This window comes from Xenopus laevis, chromosome 8S (assembly GCF_017654675.1).
Source record: "Xenopus laevis strain J_2021 chromosome 8S, Xenopus_laevis_v10.1, whole genome shotgun sequence".
In the NCBI taxonomy this organism is placed as follows: Eukaryota; Metazoa; Chordata; class Amphibia; order Anura; family Pipidae; genus Xenopus; species Xenopus laevis.
In genome coordinates this window covers 16,001,354-16,024,691 of record NC_054386.1, presented here as the reverse complement: position 1 = coordinate 16,024,691, position 23,338 = coordinate 16,001,354, and the positions used below count along the sequence as shown (strand labels likewise).

The window sequence follows — 23,338 nt, the reverse complement described above, 5'->3', positions numbered from 1 at the left end:
GAGTAACAAGTTAGGGGCATTTGCCCAGGGGGACAGGTAGGCCAGGGGGGAGGAGGGAGGGGGGGCAACACAGGGGAGGAGGGAGGGGTTTTGCGCCCTGGGGCTTTCCTTCTCCTTTAAGAGTTTTACTCAACATCTGATGTTTTAGTCTCTCTAAACAGATCTATTACAGAAACACATTTTCTATAATGCACGGTTATATCTTTTTGCCACAATAACATTTTTATTTGGATGTATAGCTTTTCACTCGCAATACTTTTTTCACATTATGTTTCACTCTCCTTAAAATCGTAAATGTTAGCATTAATGTTAGGAACCTGCAAAGCCTACTGAATGTTCTTCACATGCCCGCTCACAGTAACAGTTGCAAATGTTTAACTAATTTGGATTTCTCGTCTTTCTTAAGAGATTCCTCGCGGTAGCTTCATGCTTTCTCGCCGACTAGGATCAACGATTGCGGGTGACCAGCTGTTTCTTCACATTACATGAAGACTTGACTTCAGTCTGTAGGAACACGTGTCATGTTTGTAGGATAGGTTCCTGCTGCATCTTGTGTTCCTACTGCAGCAACCAGCTTGGAAAGCTTTGGGCACCCGTTCATGCAGAAATAGATCATACATGATTTGCTTGCGTCTTCATCAAAGGGCAGTAAGACCAAAATTACATCGAGAATATGCCATTCCTGCCAGGTCCTGCCACGTGTCTGTGATAGGGTCATATTTTTGAACATTATTCAGATAAGATGACCCCGAGTGACCCCCAACTACATAGAGGTAGTTATCGATAACAGCAGCACCAACTCCTGTAGAGATGAAGGGGGGGACGTTTTTAATAAAAATGCCATATTGTACACAAGATAAAAGCACTGCTCTGTGATCTGCACACAGTAAATTTGGCATGCCCTACACACAATATATTTCCTTAAAGGAACAGTAACATCAAAAAATAAGTGTTTTAAAGTAATGAAGATATAATGTAGTGTTGCCCTGCACTGGTAAAACTGATGTGTTTGCTTCAGAAATTGGCGTAAATTTTTTTTTAAAAAAAAAAAAGGCTACATGGCACAGGTTAAATAATGGATAACAGATAACACCATTATGTTCTACAGAGCTTATCTGCTGTGTAACCCGATCTATGTCTCATTTGAATGGCTGCCCCCATTGCTACACAGCAGCTTATTTATATAAACAATAGTAGTGTTTCTGAAGCAAACATAGCAGTTTTACTAGTGCAGGGCAACACTGCATTATATTTGTATTACTTAAAAATAGGGATGCACCGAATCCTTGGTGAAAGATTAGGCCTAATAGGGAACCAAATCCGAATTTGCATATGCCAATTAGGGTCAGGAAAGGAAAAAGTGGAAAAAATTCTTCTTTTGAGATGAAAAGTCACGTGATTTCCCTACCTGCCCCTAATTTACATATGCAAATTAGGACTCAGTTTCGACCAGGCACAAGGATTCGTCCGATTCTGAATCCTGCTGAAAAATCCCGAACCAAATCCTGGATTTGGTGCATCCAAATCCAGGATTTCCCCCATCTGGTGCAACCAGAATGGGGGACCTGATGTCCATCCCCATGCACTGGATACACAAATAAATGGTGAAGAGAACTGGGGGACTGTGGGGAGAGCAGTGACATCTAGGAAGTGCTGAATGGAAAGTGAAAGTAATTGTCTGGCCCGACTCTATGCCTAAGGCATAAAGGAGGAGCAGGCAATATTTGATTGACAGCGGAGATTCTTAAATGAGTTTACAACAGCTATGAATGCTTAAATTAAAAAAAAGAATTTGTATTTCTTGCTTAATTTTAAAGGAGAAGGAAAGCTACGGAGGCATTTTATTGCCAATAGATTAGCTGCAATAGTGCAAGCTAGAATGCTATATTTATTCTGTAGAATGCTTTACCATACCTGAGTAAAAAGCTCTAGAAACTCTCTGTTTGTTTAGGATAGGAGCTGCAGTATTAACAAGGTGTGACATCACTTCCTGCCTGAGTCTCTCCCTGCTCTGGGCTCAGATTACAGTAGAGAAGGGAGGGGGGTGGAAGAGGAGCAAACTGAGCATGCTCTTGCCCAGGGCAATGAGGTTAAGCCGAAGGCAGGAAGTCTGATACAGAAGCCCATGAGTACACAATAGAAGGAAAGGAATGCAGTGTTTCTTTTGACAGAGGACTCAGAGCAACATTACTTTGGGGGTTTACTGGTATATTTAGATGGACCTTTCTGTTAAGGCTTACTTAGTTTTAACCTTTCCTTCTCCTTTAAAAGGTCTTTTAATGTACAGATTGTTATGTCTGGGTGACAAGTCCGCTTTAACTTTTGGAACTAGGGATAAATGAAATCAAAACATTTCCACAGTAGTCACTAGCTATTTTAGAAGGCAACATGGTACAAATTATATATACACACAAATTAAACGGTGGTATATGTAAAGCAAATAGTAATTTCACTACCAGTCAGTTACAGCTACACAAAAGTTAGAATGGAGGCCACAGGAGATTCAGGATTACACCATGCAGGCCAATTTTAGACTTATTCCCCATTGCCATGAGACCAATCTAAATTAAGAGGTTAGTAACTGATGGTTACAAAGCTATTGAACAAAGAGGTAAAAACAACATGGAGTCATCTGGGAAAACATTAAGAAATACAGTTTGTAAAGTAACTATGCACAACATATGAAATAAAGTGGCAATCGATGTTATCATTACTCCACAGCAATATATGTTTCATACCTGTTCTGGGTTCCTTCATAGGTCTACAAACAGTCCACTGATTTTGATGGGGATCATATCTCTCAATACTTGACAGATGGGCTACACCATTGTGCCCTCCAACTACGAAAATAAAGCCCAACATAACACTGACTCCGAAATTGATTCTCTTATCTTCCATTGAGGCCACCATCTCCCAGGAGTCCCTACTGGGATCATAGCGCTCCACACTACACAAAACAGGAGAAGTGAATTTATATATATTTTTCCCTTATATTTGGAATACTTAAAAAGACAAGATAGGAAGCTAAAGGTTACAAGGCACCACAGTTTTACAGTTATATACTGAAACTGCATATGAGATGCAAGCACACTCAAGAATCATTGCGGCCTCCATCTGTCCCCACTAATTTACCCCTGCATTGAATAGGAATGTTGTAACTGCAGGTGCTCAATGTTATGCTAGTTTAATGGTGAGCAAGGAAGGGTTATGCAAGGGGAAGACCACATCCCAGGCCCTGCACATACCTGCAAATCTTTGTGACAAAATGTGGTGCCTGACAGCAGCAAATGCAAAAAAAACCTTGCAATTTGGGCAAAAAATAAAAAAGGAAGCCCTATAGTACCATTAAATATGAAATGAAAACATAAGTGAGAGAAAATGTTACCCCACCAGAACTAAAACTTAAAGGACCAATAACATACATTTTTTTTAAAAAATTTGTTAGTATAGAACGAAAAAAAACCCAAAACACTTTATTAAAAACTAACTTACCGAAACTCCGCTTGCACGTCGCTCGATTTCTCCTCCCTGACTATCTCCTATAAGGAAGGCAGGAAGGGGAAACAAACGCGTCACGATGGATCGCCTTTTCTGAAGAGGAGCGCAAGCGGAGGTTCGGTAAGTTATTTCTTAATAAAGACTTAGCAATTTAAAAGTTTCATTTGTCTTTGTGTTTTTTTTTTTTCGTTCTATACTAACAATTTTTTTTTTAAATGATGTTACTGGTCCTTTAACTAAAGAAGAAGGGCAGAAATGCTGCATTATGTTTTCAGTTTCTATACCAGCCCAAGGCCACCCCAGTGAAGAGGTGTGCCTCTGAATATGCCCCCAGTAGCTCCCCATATTATTTTCTTCTGATTCACTGCACATGCTCAGTGCTGCGGTCAGTTACTGAGCTTAGGGGACGATGCACAAGAAACTGAATATATATATATATATATATATATATATATATATATATATATATATCTATTTATATCTATATCATAATAAAAGGCTAATTAGTAAATAATTCAGATTATTGCTACATGGCAGCTCAGAAACCAGCACACTTAGCATTACAATTTAATAATCAGCCCTGTAGCATTAGCTTATATTACAGACAAACCTAATTTCCTGCTTGTTTATTTGTGGTGACCCCTAAACTGAAGTCTCAACAGCTGCTCAAAGCACACTGAGCATGTGCGTGTCGCTGACACTCAGAAAACAGAAGATGGGAAACTCCTGTGACAATTTTGAAGGCCTGAATCATTACTGCTATAGAGATGCTGAACCTTTAGTGTGGTTCAATAAGTTCAGTATATAAAATATGGCATTTCTAGCCATATACATAACTCCTTTAAAGTTCCCTTTCACATACCAACTGCTTACTATCTGAAAGGAAATCCCATGTTGATTACTACCTGGAGATTTAGAGATTCACACCAACATCATGTTAAAAAACATAACATTGTAACCCGACATATGTATCAACAATGGACATATAACATACCTATTCATGTGGGCTGGACCATAGCCACCAATGGCGTATATCATGCTATCCAATACAGCGCCGGCAAAGCAACTTCTTGTTTTAATCATTGGTGCCACAGGATGCCATTCCTTAGCTTTTGGTATGTACTTTTCCACTGATTGCAAACATGACTGTCCATCATAACCACCCAAGGCATACATTTCCCCTGCTAAAACGACTGCTCCAAGGGTACTTCTACAGTCGTTCATTCTCTCAATTGATGTCCATTTATTTGTGACAGGATCCCAACATTCTACAGAGTTCTCATGCTTCCTGTAGTTGATTCCTTGTCGCATGTGAGTTGCAATACCTCCCACAACATACACTTTCTGGTCCAGGGTGCACAGTCCAAACTCGTATCGTGGGGAGCCTAGAGGGGCCAACCCTATCCATGAATCATCCCGAGGAAAATACATTTCCATACTAAACAAAGAACAAAAAATGAATTAAAAAAAACTAATCAAACCTGACAAGGCAGCTGTGCAAACCCTTAATCAATGTATATAAATGCATACATTAGGGTAAGGCCACACTAAGCGATAGCGCGGCGATTTGACTCGCCGCGACTATTCGCCGCGACTTTTAATCCTCAAGCGCTGGCGAAACTTTGGCGCTGGCGTCTATGGGAAATCGCGCAAAATCGCCAGCGTAAAAACACACGCGGCGATCTTTTTTCTATTGTCGCTCGAAATCGCCTAGCGAGGCGATTTCGAGCGACAATAGAAAAAAGATCGCCGCGTGTGTTTTTACGCAGCGATTCCCCATAGACGCCAGCGCTAAAGTTTCGCCAGCGCTTGAGGATTAAAAGTCGCGGCGAATAGTCGCGGCGAGTCAAATCGCCGCGCTATCGCTTAGTGTGGCCTTACCCTTAAGGGGCAGTCAGTCAGTGACCCCCATTTGAAAGCTGGAAAGAGTCAAAAGAAAAAAGCAAATAATTCAAAAACCATAAAAAATAAAGACCAATTGAAAAATTGCACAAAACTGGCCATTCTTTAACATACTAAAATTTAATTTGAAGGTAAACCACCCCTTTAAGCAATACAAAGTATTTACTTCTATCTGAAGACACGGTGACGTATTGGATAAAGCTACTGGACAATGTCAGATGTGGAGTTTAGTTGTGGTGACAAAACAGACAATTCCTTTCTATTGTGGCAAGTGGGAATCGCTGCACAATAAGGGGTTGTTCACCTTAAAGTTAACTTTAAGTATGTGAGAGAATGTCCAATTCTAAGCCACTTTTCAATTGGTCTTAATGATTTATTTTGTTTATTTTTCTAATTATTTGCCATTTTCTTCTGATCCTTTACATCGTTTAAACGGGGGTCACTGACCCCATGCAAAAAACAAATGCTTTGTAAGGCTACAAATGTATTGCTACTTTTTATAACTCGTTTTTTCCTTTCTATCTAGGCCTCTCCTATTCATATTCCAGTCTCATAATCAAATCAATGCATGGTTGCTAGGGTAATTTGTACACTAACAACCAGACTGCTGAAATTGCAAACTGGAAAGCTGCTGAATGAGCTAAACAACTCAAAAACTACAAATAATAAAACTATGATAAAATAAATTGTAAATTGCATCACAATATCACTCTCTACATCATACTAAAATTTAATTATAAGGTGAACAACCCCTTCAAGATTTTGAGTTTTACCTGTAACGACAAAATGCCACATCTGCATTGCCCTTAAAGGGGTTGTTCTGCTTTCAGTTCAACAGGTTTCAAATAGTATATCAGAAATAAAGACTTCTTTCCACTGCTGCCTATTTTTAATTTGTCTAACAGTTTAGAATCTGCACCTGGATCACGGAGATGCTTGCCTGAAGCACTAGAGAAACAAACTTTAAACTTCTATTTTAGAAAAATAATCAAAAATTAAAAAGCAACTGAAGAGAGTCTTGATTTCTGGGGTTATATCAAAACAATTAAACTGAAAAAAGGTGCTTGGAAGGTATACAACTCATTTCAAATGATTAACACTTTCTGTGCTTGCATTCGAGTATTTATTTCCTTGTATTTGTCCATTTCTATTTCCTTTCTGGCCAACAGATTTTGACCTTGCAGTACGGCAAGATTTTAGCCATACGTAACAGCAAAGTTATGGCAAATCTGGTCAAGATATTAGGGAGCACTGAAATTGTTATTGGGCACAGAAGAATAGGGGTCAACAAATCAACTGTGGTTCTGGTGAAATAGGTTGAAAGTTTATTGGATTGCAGGATAACTGTACTCAAGGAAATAAACCTAGACTGTATGCTGTAACTCATGATAATGTAACTAAATCTTTGGACACATTAGGGACCTTAATGAAGATCCCATACAGAGGAGAAGTGCACTAAATGGCACAAAAGTAGTAACATTACATTGTACCTGTTCATTTATTTATAGTAACATATATGTGCTTACATTTTCTAACTTGCAGTACACTGTTCAACTCTAACTGCTGATTGGTTATTACTGTCAATTGCAACATGGCCAGAAAGTGTCACTGAAGTAACCGAAACGAACTTGCAAGAGTTCACAGAAGATAAACAAATTCCAATTATTAAACTGAAAGTTATAACATTGTTCTAAAAGTGCATGATCGGGAAATATGGAGTTAATATAAACAGGTCTGTAAATTGCCAAAGTGATGAACAGGCACTGAAATGTGCACCTCTTTAACGGAACAATAACACCAAAAAATGAAAGTGTGTTAAAGTAAAGAAAATATCATGTAGTGTTGCCCTGCACTGGTAAAACTGATCTGTTTGTGTCAGAAACACTATTATAGTTTATATAAACAAGCTGCTGTGGAGCAATGGTGGAAGTTTTTTTTTTTAAAAAAAGGCTATATGTCACAGGTTAAATAGTGGATAACAGATAACACCATTATGTTCTACAGAGCTTATCTGCTGTTTAACCTGAGCCTTTCTTTTCTCCTTTGAATGGCTGCCCCATTGCTACACAGCAGCTTATTTATATAAACAATAGTAGTGTTTCTGAAGCAAACACATCAGTTTAAACAGTGCAGGACAACACTGTATTATATTTTTATTACTTTAAAACACTTTCATTTTTTTGTTACAGTTCCTTTACTAAACATACTAGGGATCCAGGATTCGGCGAGGATTCAGCATTTTTCAGCAGGATTCAGCTGAATCCTTCTGCCCGACTGAACCCAAATCCTAATTTGCATATGCAAATTAGGGTGTGGGAGGTAAATCACATGACTTGTCACAAAACAAGTACATTTTTTCTCCTTCCCACCCCTAATTTGCATATGTAAATTAGGATTCAGATTCGGTTCGGTATTCAGCCGAATCTTTTTGAGAAGGATTCAGGGGTTCGGCAGAATCCAAAATAGTGGATTCAGTGCACCAACAATTAGGGATGCACCGAATCCAGGATTCGGTTCGGGATTCTGCCTTTTTCAGCAGGATTTATGAGAATTTACATTTGCAAATTAGGACGGGGAGGGAACTTTGTGACTTTTTGTCACAAAACAATGAAGTAAAAAAAACTTTTCCCCTTCCCACCCCTAATCTGCATATGCAAATTAGAATTTGGTTCGGTATTCTGCCAAATATTTCGCTAAGGATTCCAGGAGTCCAGCCAAATCCAAACTAGTGGATTAGGTGTATCCCTAGAAATACAGATGAAGCCACTTTGATTTGTGTGTTAAATGCGTCATGACTCGGGATTAATTGAAGAAATTTATGTAAAGTCATCTTAACTTTTCATTAGCATACCAAAGCACCGTTGTTCACAATGGTGAATGCTTTAATTAGATGGGATGCTGTGACACAATTTTCTGTGTTAAATGGGAAAAGTGGGATATCTGTGTTTAGTTTTTCTGTGTCAAACACACAAACCAAAGTGGCTGCATCTGTAATAATGGCTAAACCATGAAGGTAATGATACCATTATATACTCAGGAATACTTACCTTTCCAGACAAGCGAATAGTCCTGCTTTCCCTCCCACTGCACAAAGCACTTTTGGGGCACACCGAGGCTGTGTTTTTAGCACCGTCTGATGGGAGAGTCTGTGTTCAGGCATAAAATGGTATTTCAGAGCTTCATTCAGCAAATGTTTACATGTGTGGTCATCGCGTATCAGATGATTTGCTTCATACAACCTGGTTAGAAACTTGACACTCAGAAGCGGCAGTCGGACACAGTGCAACAACTGAGACAAAGACTTTTGCCTCTCCTGCACGTCATACTTTATCCACGATTCGAGGGCATAAAAGACAGTCTCTTCATTAACAACATTCAGACAGTCGCTGGAAACGATTTCATGCAACTCCGAATTGGACAGTTCAAAGAATTCTTCAGTCTGGCACACATCCTCAAAGTTCTGGCAGATATACTTGTTAGCGGCCAGGTATAGTTCATGGCATCCATACGTCTCAGCAAAGCGAGAAATCCCTATACAATTGCCCACATCGAGCTGGCTCTCCAGGAATGCACAGCACTCCTTCAGCACTAGCTTGATCTGGAGCAGGTTTGCTGCTGGAAGAAGAGATTCCACTGTCTCCTGGGAGATGAAAACAGTTCCAGTGTAAGCATATTCAATGATGGCCTGAAGAGCTGCTTCATCAACACTCTGAAATTCCACTTGCGAGTTCTCTTTCTCGGACAGGTTCCCAGTAAACATGGCTTTGAAGTATGGGCTGATGCTGGCCAGCACCACTTTGTGAGCGTGGATCTTGACGTCGCCGACCCGGAGGACAATGTCGCAGAGCTCGTGGTGCTGGCGGAGGAGATTTAAGCCCTGCAGGAGTTGTTCTGAATGAAGATGGGTCAGATTGGCAAGCATGTAGGATTGAGATGACTGGTCCATCTGTGGCAACAAAAGAGGGAGGTAAGTGGAAACGGAACCAACATATACACAGGCCGGCGTCATTTAAATATTAAAAAAAAGAAACAAACAGCCGGTTGGCTTTTAAAGTTCAACATTTCATTTACCATTGATCAGTCAGCCATAAAAATTGATTTAAATGATTTCTACCCACCTTGCAAAAATGAACAACACCTCCTTATATACAGAGTGGGCGCGCATGTCCGCGCATGCGTAGTACCTAGCTATGGAGGGTTCTGCGTCACCGTTGTAAAGAGCGATGCGCATGCGCGGGCGGACATGACGTAACGTTGGCTGCATCCAATGGGGAGCTGGAACCGCCGTGTTGTAAGTGGAAATGGAACGGATTACATCCATTGATAAGGAAAAGTTTGGGGGAGGAAGGTGGTTAGTGTTAGAGAAGCTCTGGTGCATTGGTAAGCTGTGCATCCAGCTATTTAGGTCTATTCTATTTGCAGTCTTTTCTCGTTTGGTGCAGTCGTTTTCAATGTTCTCTGACAGAGCTGCGGAATATGGCTAAGGTTCTTTGAAGCTACTGGAGTTTCCGGCGATTTTTAATTGTTAGAAGTGCTGTTCGGCAAGCTCCTCTGTTTCCGGTTCTGAGCCAGATATATAAAATGTAGTATACAATTGTTTTCCTCCTTCTGTAGGGGTTGAGACTTTAAAGCAGGGGTGTCCAAACTTTTTACAACGAGGGCCAGATTTGGTGAGGTGAAAATATGTGGGGGCCCACCACTGAGCCTGATATGCTGGATCCCAGGCAAAATGAATTGTGAAGCCACTACAATTTATGGGATCTCTCTGTACAGACTATGAGCAAACTTAGGGGATGTTCCTGCTGAATTGTGCTTAGTACAGAGGAATACCTATGCTGCCATAGTTTTATGGGATCTCTCTGTACAGACTATGAGCAAACTTAGGGGCTATTCCTGCAGAATTGTGCTTAGTATGTTTACTGAAGTTTAAACTTGCAGCAGTGGGTGTAATGAGGGAAATTGGATCTTTAGTTGTGCTCTCCTTTTTCCCCTCACTCCTGAGATGTGCGCGAGAGAGAGTGTGACTAGCAGCAAAGCTAATGTGATGATCATATATTTTCAGTGTGTACACCACATGCATCATTATTATATTGTGCCTGTGTATTAGATATATGAACTTGCAATGACACTGGATGTCGTGCTGATTGAGTGGGGCTAATTTTGCTGTTTAAAGTGGACCTGTCACCCAGACACAAAAATCTGTATAATAAAAGTCCTTTTCAAATTAAACATGAAATCCAATTTCTATTTTTTATTAAAGCATTCATAGCTGTTGTAAGCTCATTTAAAAATCTCAGCTGTCAATCAAATATTGTCTGCCCCTCCTCTATGCCCTGGGCATAGAGGCGGGGCAGACAATTACTTTCACTTTCCATTTCCTAGATGTCACTGCTTTCCCCACATTCCCCCGTTATCTTCACCATTTAATTGTGTAGCCAGGGCATGGGGATGGACATCAGGTCCCCCATTCTGCTGCACAAACAAGATTCTGAGATGATGCAAGGCTTGTCTTAATAACAGTGTCCACAAAATGGCTCCTGCCTGCTTGTTATAATTATGAATTCCCAGACTGAAGGAAACAAGATTCAAATAATGTATATAGTGTAATTAAAGATCATTTTGCTTTACTAATGTGATAAAATAGTATTTTGAATGATTTTTTTGGGTGACGGGTCCCCTTTAAACATTCAGGAAGGACATTTTGGAGAGAGAGAGAGACAATGCAGATTGCACCCAACATACGGTGCCACCCCCAGACTATTTGGTAACCTGGCTAAAGATGTGCAAACTCCTCCCTCTCTGGTGGGGTTTGTAGTTCATTCAGATTTGGAAAGAAACAGTTTGCCAGTCTTGGGTACATATTCCTGCTTACATTCATGTTTAAAGTGGAACCTTTTACTATAAAGTACCCTTTAATTACACAAAAGTATCCTTTTATTACCCAAAACAGATTTTTCTTCATCACATAATTTACCTATTCCCATAAAAACTTGGCTCCTGTACACAATACACAGAGAGCATAGTAGTGTTATACATCCAAGTTATTTGTTCATTCATATTTACAATCAGTAGAGATTAGGGAACAAATTATAAATAAGAGTCTATGAGGCATTTATGGACACACAATTTGAGACTGCCCCAGCATAGGAAAAAGCTGCCATCAGAACTATGTTTTGGAGTTCGTATCAGTAGGCATTGGATTACACAGAATTACATTTAGACATATGATGCTGACTGCACTGATTACTGAAGGAGACATGCAATATAGCCATATGGGAAGTATATTCAGTGGGGGGGGGGGAGAGAGAGAGAGAGTGCGCATGCGTACTGGAGTCCCATAGTATCGCAAAGAGAGAGCGCGCACTGGAGTCCCGTAGTATCGCAACAGTTGGGCAGCATTTCCCCCACCAAGTCTTCTCACTTTACCTCACAAGTGCGCCGAACGTCACAGGGCCCAGAACAGGGGGCAGATGATCTTTTTCTCCATGATGGGCTAGCCCTCCAGCTACATGGGCCCTGATTGGTGGGAGAGCAGAAAACCAGCCGGTTTACCGGGTAATCCGGCCCTGGCTGCGGGCCAATTAAAAATCGACCGTAGTTTGGACACCCCTGCTTTAAAGGAACAGTAACACCAGAAAATGAAAGTGTTTTAGAGTAATTAAAATGTACTGTTGTCTTGCACTTGTAAAAGTTCTGTGTTGGCTTTAGAAACATAACCAGGGCCGCCATTAGAAATCACGGGGCCCCAGACAACAAAATTTTTGGGGCGCCCAAGCCGCACCCCTGATCCCGCCCACTCCACATCACAATTAAAAGACCACACAGCGCTTAAAAAGTTACCCCCACACATATTGATGGTCAGGGCCCCCTTATAAAAAAAAAACAACCGGAGGGTTATTTGGGTTATTTACACAAATAGCTACACCCACATTTTAGTTTTTGAAAATTGTCAGTAGAGGAGGAAAAATGACGTAAAGTTCACACAAAAAAAGAAAACATTTTTATGACCTTTTCCATTCCCATTTACCGACATTTGTAGAAAATTTGACTTTTTCAGTTTATTGTTCACAATAAATGCTCCACCTTATTTCTAAATTGAGTTTCTTGGATCCAAATGATGTTGACCTTCTGATGTTTAACCTCTGAGAAGGGAAAGATTGTTTAATTTTTGCAGTTTGGTTACCATTAATACGTTTATATTTGATGTGCTGGTCAGGAAAAACTCAAACTGCACCTGACCGTGACATGCAAAACATATGCCACACCCCGCCCAACCTGCAAAATGTTGCTATTGCAGAACCTGCACCCAACCCTTAGGGGCCGATTCACTAACTTCGAGTGAAGGATTCGAAGTAAAAAAACTTCGAATTTCGAAGTGTTTTTGGGCTACTTCGACCATCGAATGGGCTACTACGACCTTCGACTATGACTTCGAATCGAACTATTCGAACTAAAAATCATTCGACCATTCTATAGTCGAAGTACTGTCTCCCTAGTTCGCCATCTAAAAGCTACCGAACTCAATGTTAGCCTATGGGGAAGGTCCCCATAGGCTTTCCTAACTTTTTTTGATCGAAGGATATTCTTTCGATCGTTGTATTAAAATCCTTCGAATCGTTCGATTCGAAGGATTTTATCGTTCGATCGCACTATTTGCGCTAAAATCCTTCGACTTCGATATTCAAAGTCGAAGGATTTTAATTCCCAGTCGAATATCGAGGGTTAATTAACCCTCGATATTCGACCCTTAGTGAATCGGCCCCGAAGTCATGTCTTCCCTCCCCATACAATACTGCCACCTGCACCTCTGGTTCCATGAAAAGGAATTATTGGAAGTCAAAATGGCATTTACTTCCTCAGTCTGACCTTGTCAATGGTTGCCAAATTTTAACATGAAACAGCATATTAGTACAGACAAAAAGGAAATCATTTTGTAAAATTAAAATTATTTACATAAAATATGAATAAAGGCATAATAAAGTTATACAGTTGGTGTGTATTTATAACGCTGCTAGCTTTTCAAATGGGTAGGGATGCACCGAATCCAGGATTCAGTTCTGGATTCGGCCTTTTTCAGCAGGATTTGGATTCGGGTGAATCCTTCTGCCAGGCCGATTCCGAATCCTAATTTGCATATGGGGAGGAAAATTGAGTGACTTTTTGTCACAAAACAAGGAAGTAAAAAAATGTTTTCCCCTTCCCACGCTTAATTCACATATGCAAATTCGGTTCGGTATTCGGGCAAATCTTTCACAAAGGATTCGGGGGTTTGGCCGAATCCAAAATAGTGGATTCAGTGCATCCCTACAAATGGGTAATCGGATAAATAATATAGCCCTGTGAAGAGCACCCTGGGTTGTAATACATTTAGAGGCACATTTATCAAAGGTCGAATTTCGAATTCATTTGAGTTTTTAAAAACTCCCCAATACTCCCATAAATTCGACTAATCTAAATGTACGGTATTTAAAAAATCTAATTTTTCAAACTCGGATGAATTAAATCGACCAGAAAACTCTAATCGAATTTGAATTGAATCTGAAAAAAACTTGAATGTCAGGAAGGCTGCAAACAACTGGACGTCTCCCATTGATTTAAACAGCAATTCAGCAGGTTTTTGGTGGCTAATAGTCAAATTCGAATTCTTACCAGAGTATGATAAATCTCGAAAATCAAATTCGAATTATTTTAAAAACTCTAATCGAATTTGAATAACTCCCTAGTCGACCTTGACAGTTTTGCCAATTAAAAAATTTGAATTTTCAATTTGATCCTTGATAAATCTGCTCCTTATTGTTGAGACCCAATGTTGTTGCACATAGCTCAATGTTAGCATAATGTATATTTCCTTTAATGTGACATTGCAGACATTGAACAATTCAGATTTCAGGTTTTCCCTGATCCAGACCATTGCCTGTAAGCTGGACCAAAAAAATAAGATCTTCTAGTCACCACAAGATATGTTTATTTACAATTTACAGATGTTTGAAAAAATTGTAATAAAAGTTTTTGTCATGGGATTACTGGTGAAATTTCAGTTATTTCTCATTTGATGTCCACCAGCTCCACTTAAAAAAAAAACAGTTTTGCGTTTGGTGGGATTCTGGGATGTTGAATCAAGGAAAATATCAATAATCTGTATATCATGAAACTACAGGTGCTAATTATACTGTATATGATTGTTTTCATGTGCTTTTTATTGAAAAATTATACTCTGAATAAGGTACAGGTATGGGATCTATTATTTAGAATGCTCAGGACCTGGTGATTTCCGGATAATGGATCTTTCTGTAATTTGGATCTTCATACCTTAAGTCTACAAGAAAATTGTGTAACCCAATAGGCCGGTTTTGCTTCCAATAAGGATTAATTATATCTTAGTTTGGATGAAATACAAGTTACTTTTTTATTATTACAGAGAAAAGGGTAATCATTTTTTAAAATATGGATTATTTGATTGTAATAGAGTCTATGAGAGACATCCATTCCATAATTCGGGAACTTTCGGGATAATGGCCTTCCGGATAACAGATCCCATATCTGTATAACCTTGCAATAATTACAGAAAACAGAAGGATCTACACACACTCAGACTAAAACATCAGGGTCTATGAACTGTAATAGAATATTCAAACCCATAAAGTGGGAACACTGCAGGAGGGTTCTTGATTAAAAAGATGCATGAGCCTTATATACATTTGTGCAAGCCATTGCGTAGGGCCATCTCATGAGCAGTCCAGAGCAGTTTTTTTTTTAAATGTGTATCAGCAACCAGCAATGGAGGGAAATGACACAGCAAACATGGGAATAGGAGAGATTGCAACAGCAATAACTAATGTAAGGTGGCAAATTTAAAAAGAATGTGTGTATATATATATATATATATATATATATATATATATATATATATATATACATTTCTGATTTTGTGTATGAATGTCTTTCTCCTTTAATGATAATACTGATTAAAACACCTAAACCAACATTGAAGGGATAATTTGCAGCCTGGAGAAGAGTGGGTGCTATGGTAGATGCATAGGGACACTTTAACATGTAGCAGAATTTTTAACATTAATTATTTAAATTGATTTGAGAAAGAGACCCCACTATGATTAATCAAAGACGTGGCCCACTAATTAGAGGTGGGACTTTCATTCTCATTTAGATTTTTGAAGGGCTGATGGTTGCTACAGTCACACTCAGTTACTGGCTACTGAACAAGGGAGTCAACTACACACTATATAGGCACCTGAAGGCCTGTGCCTAGGGGGTAGATTTAAAGGGGTGATCCTCGGGTACCTATATAACAAATTACAATAATAAATAATCTTCCTAGCCACTGCTGGAGACTTGTGGTTAAATCTGGTGGCTAAACTGGTGGGGGGGGGGGTGAGGGAGGTAGAACCGCATTCGTCTCCACAACAAAGGGGACGAGAGGTCTAGGATGGCTCCAGACATAAATCCACTCTGCACACTAAGAATTAGTTTTTTTGTTTTATTTTTTTTTTTTTTACAGAATCATTCTATCTTTTGCCAGCTTACTTACCTATGGCTTTCCTAACTATACATCTTGACAGGCTTAAAGTCTGACTATCTCAAAAGTAACTGTAAGCTTGCTTATTAATACTTATCAGGCAACTTTAGGATGATCAAATAAGCGCTAAAGTTAAAAAAAATTACTTTGTTAGTACTGTATCTTCATTTTAAAGTCGAAATAAAAAAATTTAACACTGGGAGGTACTGCAAAAGTCCTGCGCGGTACCAATTTCTAAGACACGAACCGCAACCCACATATTTACCCACTTTGATCCGACCTGGACCTGCAACTGCCCTATCCGCAACCCACCGACCACCATCAAACAGGAAGTGATGGTGCTGCAAACCGGAAGTGACGTCATCAAAAATGGGAAGTGACTGAAACAAGTTTTGTAAAACTTTAAATGGAGTAAAATATAGACAATATTACTTAAGATAAGAAATTCAGATGAGACCCGCAAACCCGACCCGCAGGTATACCCGCACCTGAAAATCCTTCCCTCATTCCGCAAAAAAACAAATCTACAACTGCTTGTTAACTAGTGTATTTTTTCCTCTGAAGGGTTTCTGGAAAACTTTGTCTTACAGAAAGCAGGCTGTCTGTATCTTTGAAATGTTCTGGAAACATGCTATAATAGATGTGGCACAGCATACCTCTTCAACTGTCTCTTCAGGCTTAGCTTCTTTGGCTTTTCCATCTTTAACTTCACATCTTTTGTCACTGTCTCAACACTATCACCACCTTTAAAGTGCTGAGAGAAATGACAAAATCGAAGCCTGACATAAGTAAATAAAAAAAATATATATGCATTTAAAACCTTAAGGGTAGTACAGTCACAAACATCCTATCACAGGAGTTATAGACTGATTGCAACAGGGTCATATCCAGCTTATAATTGTCACCTCTACCCAGGTGAAGCCACTCCATGCCTTTTTGGACTCACAAAAGTAACCAAGGAAGGAGCTCCTTCGTTACTTTGCATAATACTTCACTAATATAGACAAAGAATGAATGCAAAACAGTAGTTTAATATAACACATTACTTCAAAACTAAATAATTACAAACTCAGTTTAATACACACCACCCATAAATATCCCAATATAAACAGCAGTGCTCAGGCTTACATGGCAGACAAGTTGCTGTGCGGGAGAATTCCCCGACAAGTCATTGGTCAAGGGGATTTTGGCTTTAATTGGTTAAGCGTCTTTACTCTTGTATCCTTGATTAAATGTGCATTTAAGACGTGCCCTCCATTTATTATTTTTTTCAAAAAGCCTCTTTAAAGTCAACTGTCAGCAGCATCAACTCAATATGTGGCCAACATCTTAGTCCGCTTAGTTGTTAAAAGAAAACACACCACATTCAGAACTCTATGGACTTTGTCGACAAAGTGCATGAGGTAAAACTGCAGACCGATGAGACAACTGTGTCCTACAGTGTGACATCACTATTTACATGCATATCCATGACCAAAGCAATTGAAACAGTGAGATAACAGTTGTTGAAACAAGACCCTGCCCTCTGAAGAATAGAATCCAGAGCACGTTTGTTGAGGTTGGATGTTTACATTGGGGAGACTAAACAAATGCTCAGTAAGAGAATGGGCAAACACAGGAGGAGGGCACAATCCTCAAGACAAGACACAGCAGGCTATCTACATCTAAAGGAAAAGGCACACTTCTTTGACACCTGCAATGTGCATATTTTGAATCAGAAGACAGATGGTTTGAAAGAGGTGTAAAGCCCATTTATGCCAAACTAGAAAAAACATCCATGAACAGAGGAAGGGGCCTGCAACATCACTTGTCATCAACATACAATGCCACTTTGACATCCTTACCCTGGTGGTTTTACAACATTTCATACTTCTAGCCATGTACGTTCAAACAATTAACACCTGCCTTAATGAGGATCCTGTGACTGGATCACACTTTCACACATCTACGAGTTTCATCTTAGAAATGAATAAATTCAATGGAACTATTATGATCTGATGTCTGTGACTGTAGGTTTAAATGCCGGAGAATTCGCTACCACTCAGTTAAACTGAAGAAGTTGCTTGGATGAGTGGTGATAATTTCTCAAGTAAACTAAAAGAAGTTCAGTTGCTTTAGATTTAATTCTACTAGATACTGTATTTCATCAACTGAATGAATGAAAATGTTCATAGACATTCCAGATCATCTGCCAGATTTTCCCAAAACTGAATATAGCATGGTCCTATAACTGTAACATGTGATTTTACATTAGTGTTCAAAATAACAGAGGCGTTTACAGATCATCACTGTGCAGCTGCTCATTACTCCACTCCCGCGCGAGTTCACTGGCAGCAGCCATGTTACTTAACTTTTTTTGCAATCCGGCAAATAAAACTTTATTAGTAACTCAATACTTTCTCCTCCTGTTTCCTGAATGTGCTGCAGTCATACTTATTTTACCCAAAGGCAATTACTTTTCTCTCCTTTACATGTGCTGCTTCCGCTAACTCAGTGGGCCGAGCGTACGCTGAATTTACGCGTTTCAGGATGAGACACAAATTATTGAAAGCCCTATGTTTGAGAACTTTGGCTACTGAGTATAAATATTGTACAATCGTGGAGGAGGAGGAAGATGGTGATGATGTATTGCTGATTGCTGTATATGAGGCAGAGCAAACACTTAACCAAACTGGACCTCTTAAGGCAGAAGGTCTCCAGAAGACTCAAAGAACGGATTCCCATTCAGTAAAAGGCAAACTATAGGATGAATTTGGAAAAACATCAACCCTTGTCCATGAGTTACCTGGGACTTCATGCCAAATACAGGGAGAGCAAAGGATTAACACCACCATCAGCAATGAAAGTAGAACTCTTGGAAGCTCTAGGTATTTGCCTTTCACTCATCAGGACATGGAAAGTGAGCATGACCCAAAAGCCACTAGTATTGAAAACCTGCCTGGTTTTGACCTGTCAGCTGGTAGTATGTGGATCTATCCAACTAATTATCCAATATGAGACATATCAGTTCAACATATCTTACACAGCTTTGCTGCAAAATACCCTTGTGTGTCTGCCCAGTGGGTTGGGTAAAACCTTCATTGCTGCTGTGGTATCTACCGTTGGTATCCTTCAGGCAAGATTGTCTTTATGGCTCCGACCAAACCTCTGGTGGCCCAGCAGATTGAATTCTGTTTTAGAGTCATGGGGATTCCACAGGGGCATATGGCAGAAATGACAGATACATGTTTTGCATCACATATTTATCTCATGTTTAATATTTGCTGTTCAGCAGGGGGATAATTTAATTGCCAGTCTACTGGAGTATAATTACATTTTTCACTCACCACATTACTTTTCTTTTTTAACCAATTTGAATTTTTATCCTCAGGAAGCACCCAGGCACAGAATCGTAAACACATGTGGGAAAAGTGGGAGTCTTTTTCCTTACACCTCATGTTATGGTGAATGATCTTACACGTGGTGCTTGCCCTGCTTCTGAAATCAAATGTCTAGTTATGGACGAAGCACATAAAGCTCTTGGTAACCATGCCTATTTTCAAGTAAGTGTATATTTGTATTTATATTGGTAGAGACTAATTTGCCTAAAGACTTCTTGTGCCTTTCTATAGTGACAATATGCCTAACAATTACAAGAATATTATGTTATAAACACAGGTGACTGTTGACCTTGACCCTGGTGCGTCGGTTTCTTCGGTTTCTTCCTTGTTGTGTACCTCCACCAAGGTACAGTTCAATCTGGAACAATCTAATAGCGTAAACAAGGAAAAACCTGGGAGGCAGAAGGTATCTGCTCAAGTGATTTTATTGGTATTTAACACTACATGTTTCGAGCCTCCTGGCTCTTTGTCAAGTGTAATTCAAATTAGTGTAGGTGAGGCAAATAAAGTGTAAAACAGGAAATGACATAGTTGCAATCGTTATTTCCCAAGCCCCTCCCCCTTTAGATGAATGTGAGAGTCCATAGTCCAATCAGAAAGTCCTTAATAGGAAGGTATTTGTCCAAGTGTAGTTCCCATTTGAAGCAAATTGTGCTGAAATAAAAACAAATTTTTACAAATTTATAGGATCCAAACATTAGTTCCTTGGATTATTATTATGTTTTTTCTGTAAACATTATAGTCACGTTGATAATACTTTCTTTATGAACTGAATAACATAAATTATCTATGGTTTCCTTTTGATTTAGGTTGTAAGAGAATTGACCAACTACACAAACCAGTTTCATATTCTTGCTCTGAGTGCCACACTAGAGGATGGAACTTGGCTGACAAGGAGACAATACAAAATAGAATAGCCCAAATTATCAACAGAGAAGTTGGTAAAGATGTGCATTTTCCTCTTTAGCTCACCCACACATATCACATGCAAACTACACACACATCCATATATAAACCCCTAATGTACAAACTGTTGCTGTTGAACTTGATTCAATAAAATGAAAGTCACTCAGATGCACAGTTTTACTGCAGTTGAGGCTTGGTGCATCAGTCCCCAAAAGGTGGAGCCATTCACCCACAGTGTATTCTTTGCAATAACGAGGAGAGCACCACAAGGCAGAATTCCTGCCAAGTCAGTGAATTTATTAAAGATTTGTACAGGATGACATGTTTGGGGGCACATAGGGGCCCAAAACATTTTGTGCTATAAGAGTCTTCAATAAATTCACTGACTGAGCAGTAATTCTACCTTCTCGATTGCAAAGATATCATGACTAAGGGGCACATTTACTAAGCTCGAGTGAAGGATTAGAATAAAAAGTACTTCGAATTTTGAAGTTTTCTTTGGCTTCTTCAACCATCGAATTGGCTACTTCGACCTCGAATCAAACGAGTCAAACTAAAAATCGTTCGACTATTCGACCATTCGATAGTCGAAGTACTGTCTCTTTAAAAAAAACTTTGACTACCTGCTTCGCCACCTAAAACCTACCGAGCACCAATGTTAGCCTATGGTGAAGGTCCCCATAAGCTTTCCTTGCTTTCTTTTGATCGAAGGAAAATCGTTCGAAGTATTTTTTTGGCTCCTTCGACTACGACTTCGAATCGAACGATTCAAACTAAAAAGTATTCGACTATTCGACCATTCGGGGAAGGTCCCCATAGGCTTTCCTAGCAATTTCTGATTGAAGGAAAATCGTTTAATCGATAGATTAAAATCCTTCGAATCGTTCGTTTAGAAGGATTTAATCGTTCGATCGAAGGATTTAATAGTTCGATCGAAGGATTTAATCGTTCGATCGAACGAAATGCGGTAAATGCTTCGACTTTGATATTCGAAGTCGAAGGATTTTAATTTGAGGTTCGAATATCGAGGGTTAATTAACCCTCGATATTCGACCAATAGCAAATGTGCCCCTAAGTGTACCTATTTAATTTACACCCAGAAACACAAAACTTTAATGGCAGCATGTACGGCATATTACTGTCAGAGGAGCACCAGAAACTTAATTTAAATGATAAATGACAGTCAGCACTAGTATTAGCACTCGGCTCATGGAAGATGCTATACGGAGGGTTTTTAGGTGCTTTCAGTTTAATTAATTAGTAGGTGGTAGGGTCAGGTTAATAAACCTCAAACGTCAGAAAAGCCAAAAAATCATTGCACTATAAAGAACATTTACAAAACTATCTTTTTTTAAATCAGAAAACCTAAAATGTAAATGGGCTGTATATTTTACTTTTCCATCTACAGATATTAAAAGTAGCATTTGTGCTACTTTTAAGGTTTGGGCATGTCTCCTATGTTTACCCATTGTTATGCCATCTCACATTAAATAATTGGCAAATTAAGACACTTGGCCTTAAAGGGGAAGGAAAAAGTAGGTCTAGTCCAGGGAGTTCACAGACATCTTCTTCCACGCAATCTTCTTACTGCATGCGCAGTAGGAGCATTTTGCCGGTACGGATCTACTGCGCATGCGCCAACGATGTACTTTTGGCGCATGCGCAGTAGATCGTACCGGCGAAATGCTCCTACTGCGCATGCGCCGGTCAAAGCAGGAAGAAGATCGCGTGGAAGAAGATGTAGTCTGTGAACTCCCTGGACTGGACCTGCGCAGAAGGGTAAGTAACAAGTTAGGGGCATTTGCCCAGCGGGACGGGTAGGCAAGGGGGGAGGAGGGAGGGTGGGCAACACACAGGAGGGGGGAGGGTTTTTGCGCCAACTAGGTTTCCTTCCCCCTTTAAGGAAAGTAAAGGTGCAACAACTTTATATCCTTGCAATTACTACAGCTGTGGTTTGCTGATCAAACATGATTGACTTAAAGGGATACTGTCATAGGAAAACATGTTTTTTTCAAAATGCATCAGGTAATAGTGCTGCTCCAACAGAATTCTGTACTGAAGTCCAATTCTCAAAAGAGCAAACAGATTTCATTGGGGTATAATAAATCTTGAAAAAAACTGTTTTTTTTTCAAGTTTTCGGCATTCTGATGTGATAAAAAAAACCTTAAAGTGCCGTGTTGAGCAATTATCGTGGGTATGACAACAGTGATATTACTAAATGAAAAATATTTGATATCATAGTCCCACATGCTGTTGTCTTATTCTTATTATCTCATTGTACCCACGGTGACCAGAATTATCTGCTGCCTTATACAAGCTGCGTTGAAAGGATGTTATAGTTGTGGTTTTAAGAAATCATAGGTGTGTGATAAGATGCAATATTTTATTCTAAGTTCTAGGAAACCATACAAGCCATACAAAACAATGGATTTGGATTATTATAGTACACTATTTTTAATGGCCACCCATATTGGAAAGCCAAATTGCAATGACCTGTACAGTTCTATTATTGTCTTTATTACAGGATTTGTATTAATCTCTGAAGCAAAGGCTAAAAATACCGCAATCTTTCCATGGCGAGTGCTGATTCTTTTTTCTAAAGGTCTCCAGGTGTAGCTAAACACTAAGAGGATTAGACCCATGTTAATTACCAATATAAATTTACCAGTTACAACTATGAATATAGCCCTCTCATTTGGGGCATGTTAAAATGTAATTGATTGGAGAGAATATGTTTGCTATTCTGCATCATGATAGCAGTGGTATTTAATGCTTTCCGTTGCTGTTGTTTGTTTCAAGGCAGCCATGGTTTCCTACAAAGAACAGCATGTATTCCGCCCTTCTTTCCCAAGCAAAGCATACATTCTGCCAGTTAAAAAGAATTAACAGAAAATTATCAGTGGAAAATGATATAAAATACGTCTCTCCAAAAATGCAATGGTAGTATGCTGAAAGGGAACCACTTTATCAAGTATACTGCTCAAGGTGTCGAGTTGTCATCCTTTGTGCCTGGTTCTCTTAGAAGTTAATCAACATTTTATTACTTTTTATTTAAAGGAACAGTAACACCAAAAAATTAAAGTGTATTGAAGTCATACAAATATAATGTAGTGTTGT

The 23,338-nt window shown here is 39.3% G+C and overlaps 1 protein-coding gene and 1 long non-coding RNA gene across 5 annotated transcripts; one reads left to right on the top strand and one right to left on the bottom strand.

Annotated features, from left to right (window-relative positions):
• Window positions 1-122: 122 nt before the first annotated feature.
• Window positions 123-9,646, bottom strand: klhl28.S (kelch like family member 28 S homeolog). Of its 3 annotated transcripts, none has more exons than XM_018232374.2 (5): window positions 9,519-9,646; window positions 8,448-9,346; window positions 4,493-4,936; window positions 2,739-2,947; window positions 123-802 (listed from the first exon to the last, which is right to left on the bottom strand). In XM_018232374.2, exons 2-5 carry the CDS (start codon window positions 9,344-9,346, stop codon window positions 639-641), a joined length of 1,716 nt encoding a protein of 571 aa, XP_018087863.1. In that variant the 5' UTR covers window positions 9,519-9,646; the 3' UTR covers window positions 123-638. The 3 variants fall into 3 exon arrangements, with proteins under 3 accessions (XP_018087863.1, XP_018087862.1, XP_018087861.1); XM_018232373.2 differs by having other exon boundaries at window positions 9,472-9,542; XM_018232372.2 differs by lacking the exon at window positions 9,519-9,646 and having other exon boundaries at window positions 8,448-9,457.
• Window positions 9,241-20,722, top strand: LOC108699798. Of its 2 annotated transcripts, none has more exons than XR_001932875.2 (3): window positions 9,241-9,367; window positions 19,305-19,476; window positions 20,124-20,722. It is a non-coding gene; the product is annotated as an uncharacterized LOC108699798 (long non-coding RNA). The 2 variants fall into 2 exon arrangements; XR_005963807.1 differs by lacking the exon at window positions 9,241-9,367 and adding an exon at window positions 9,623-9,691.
• Window positions 20,723-23,338: the final 2,616 nt, after the last annotated feature.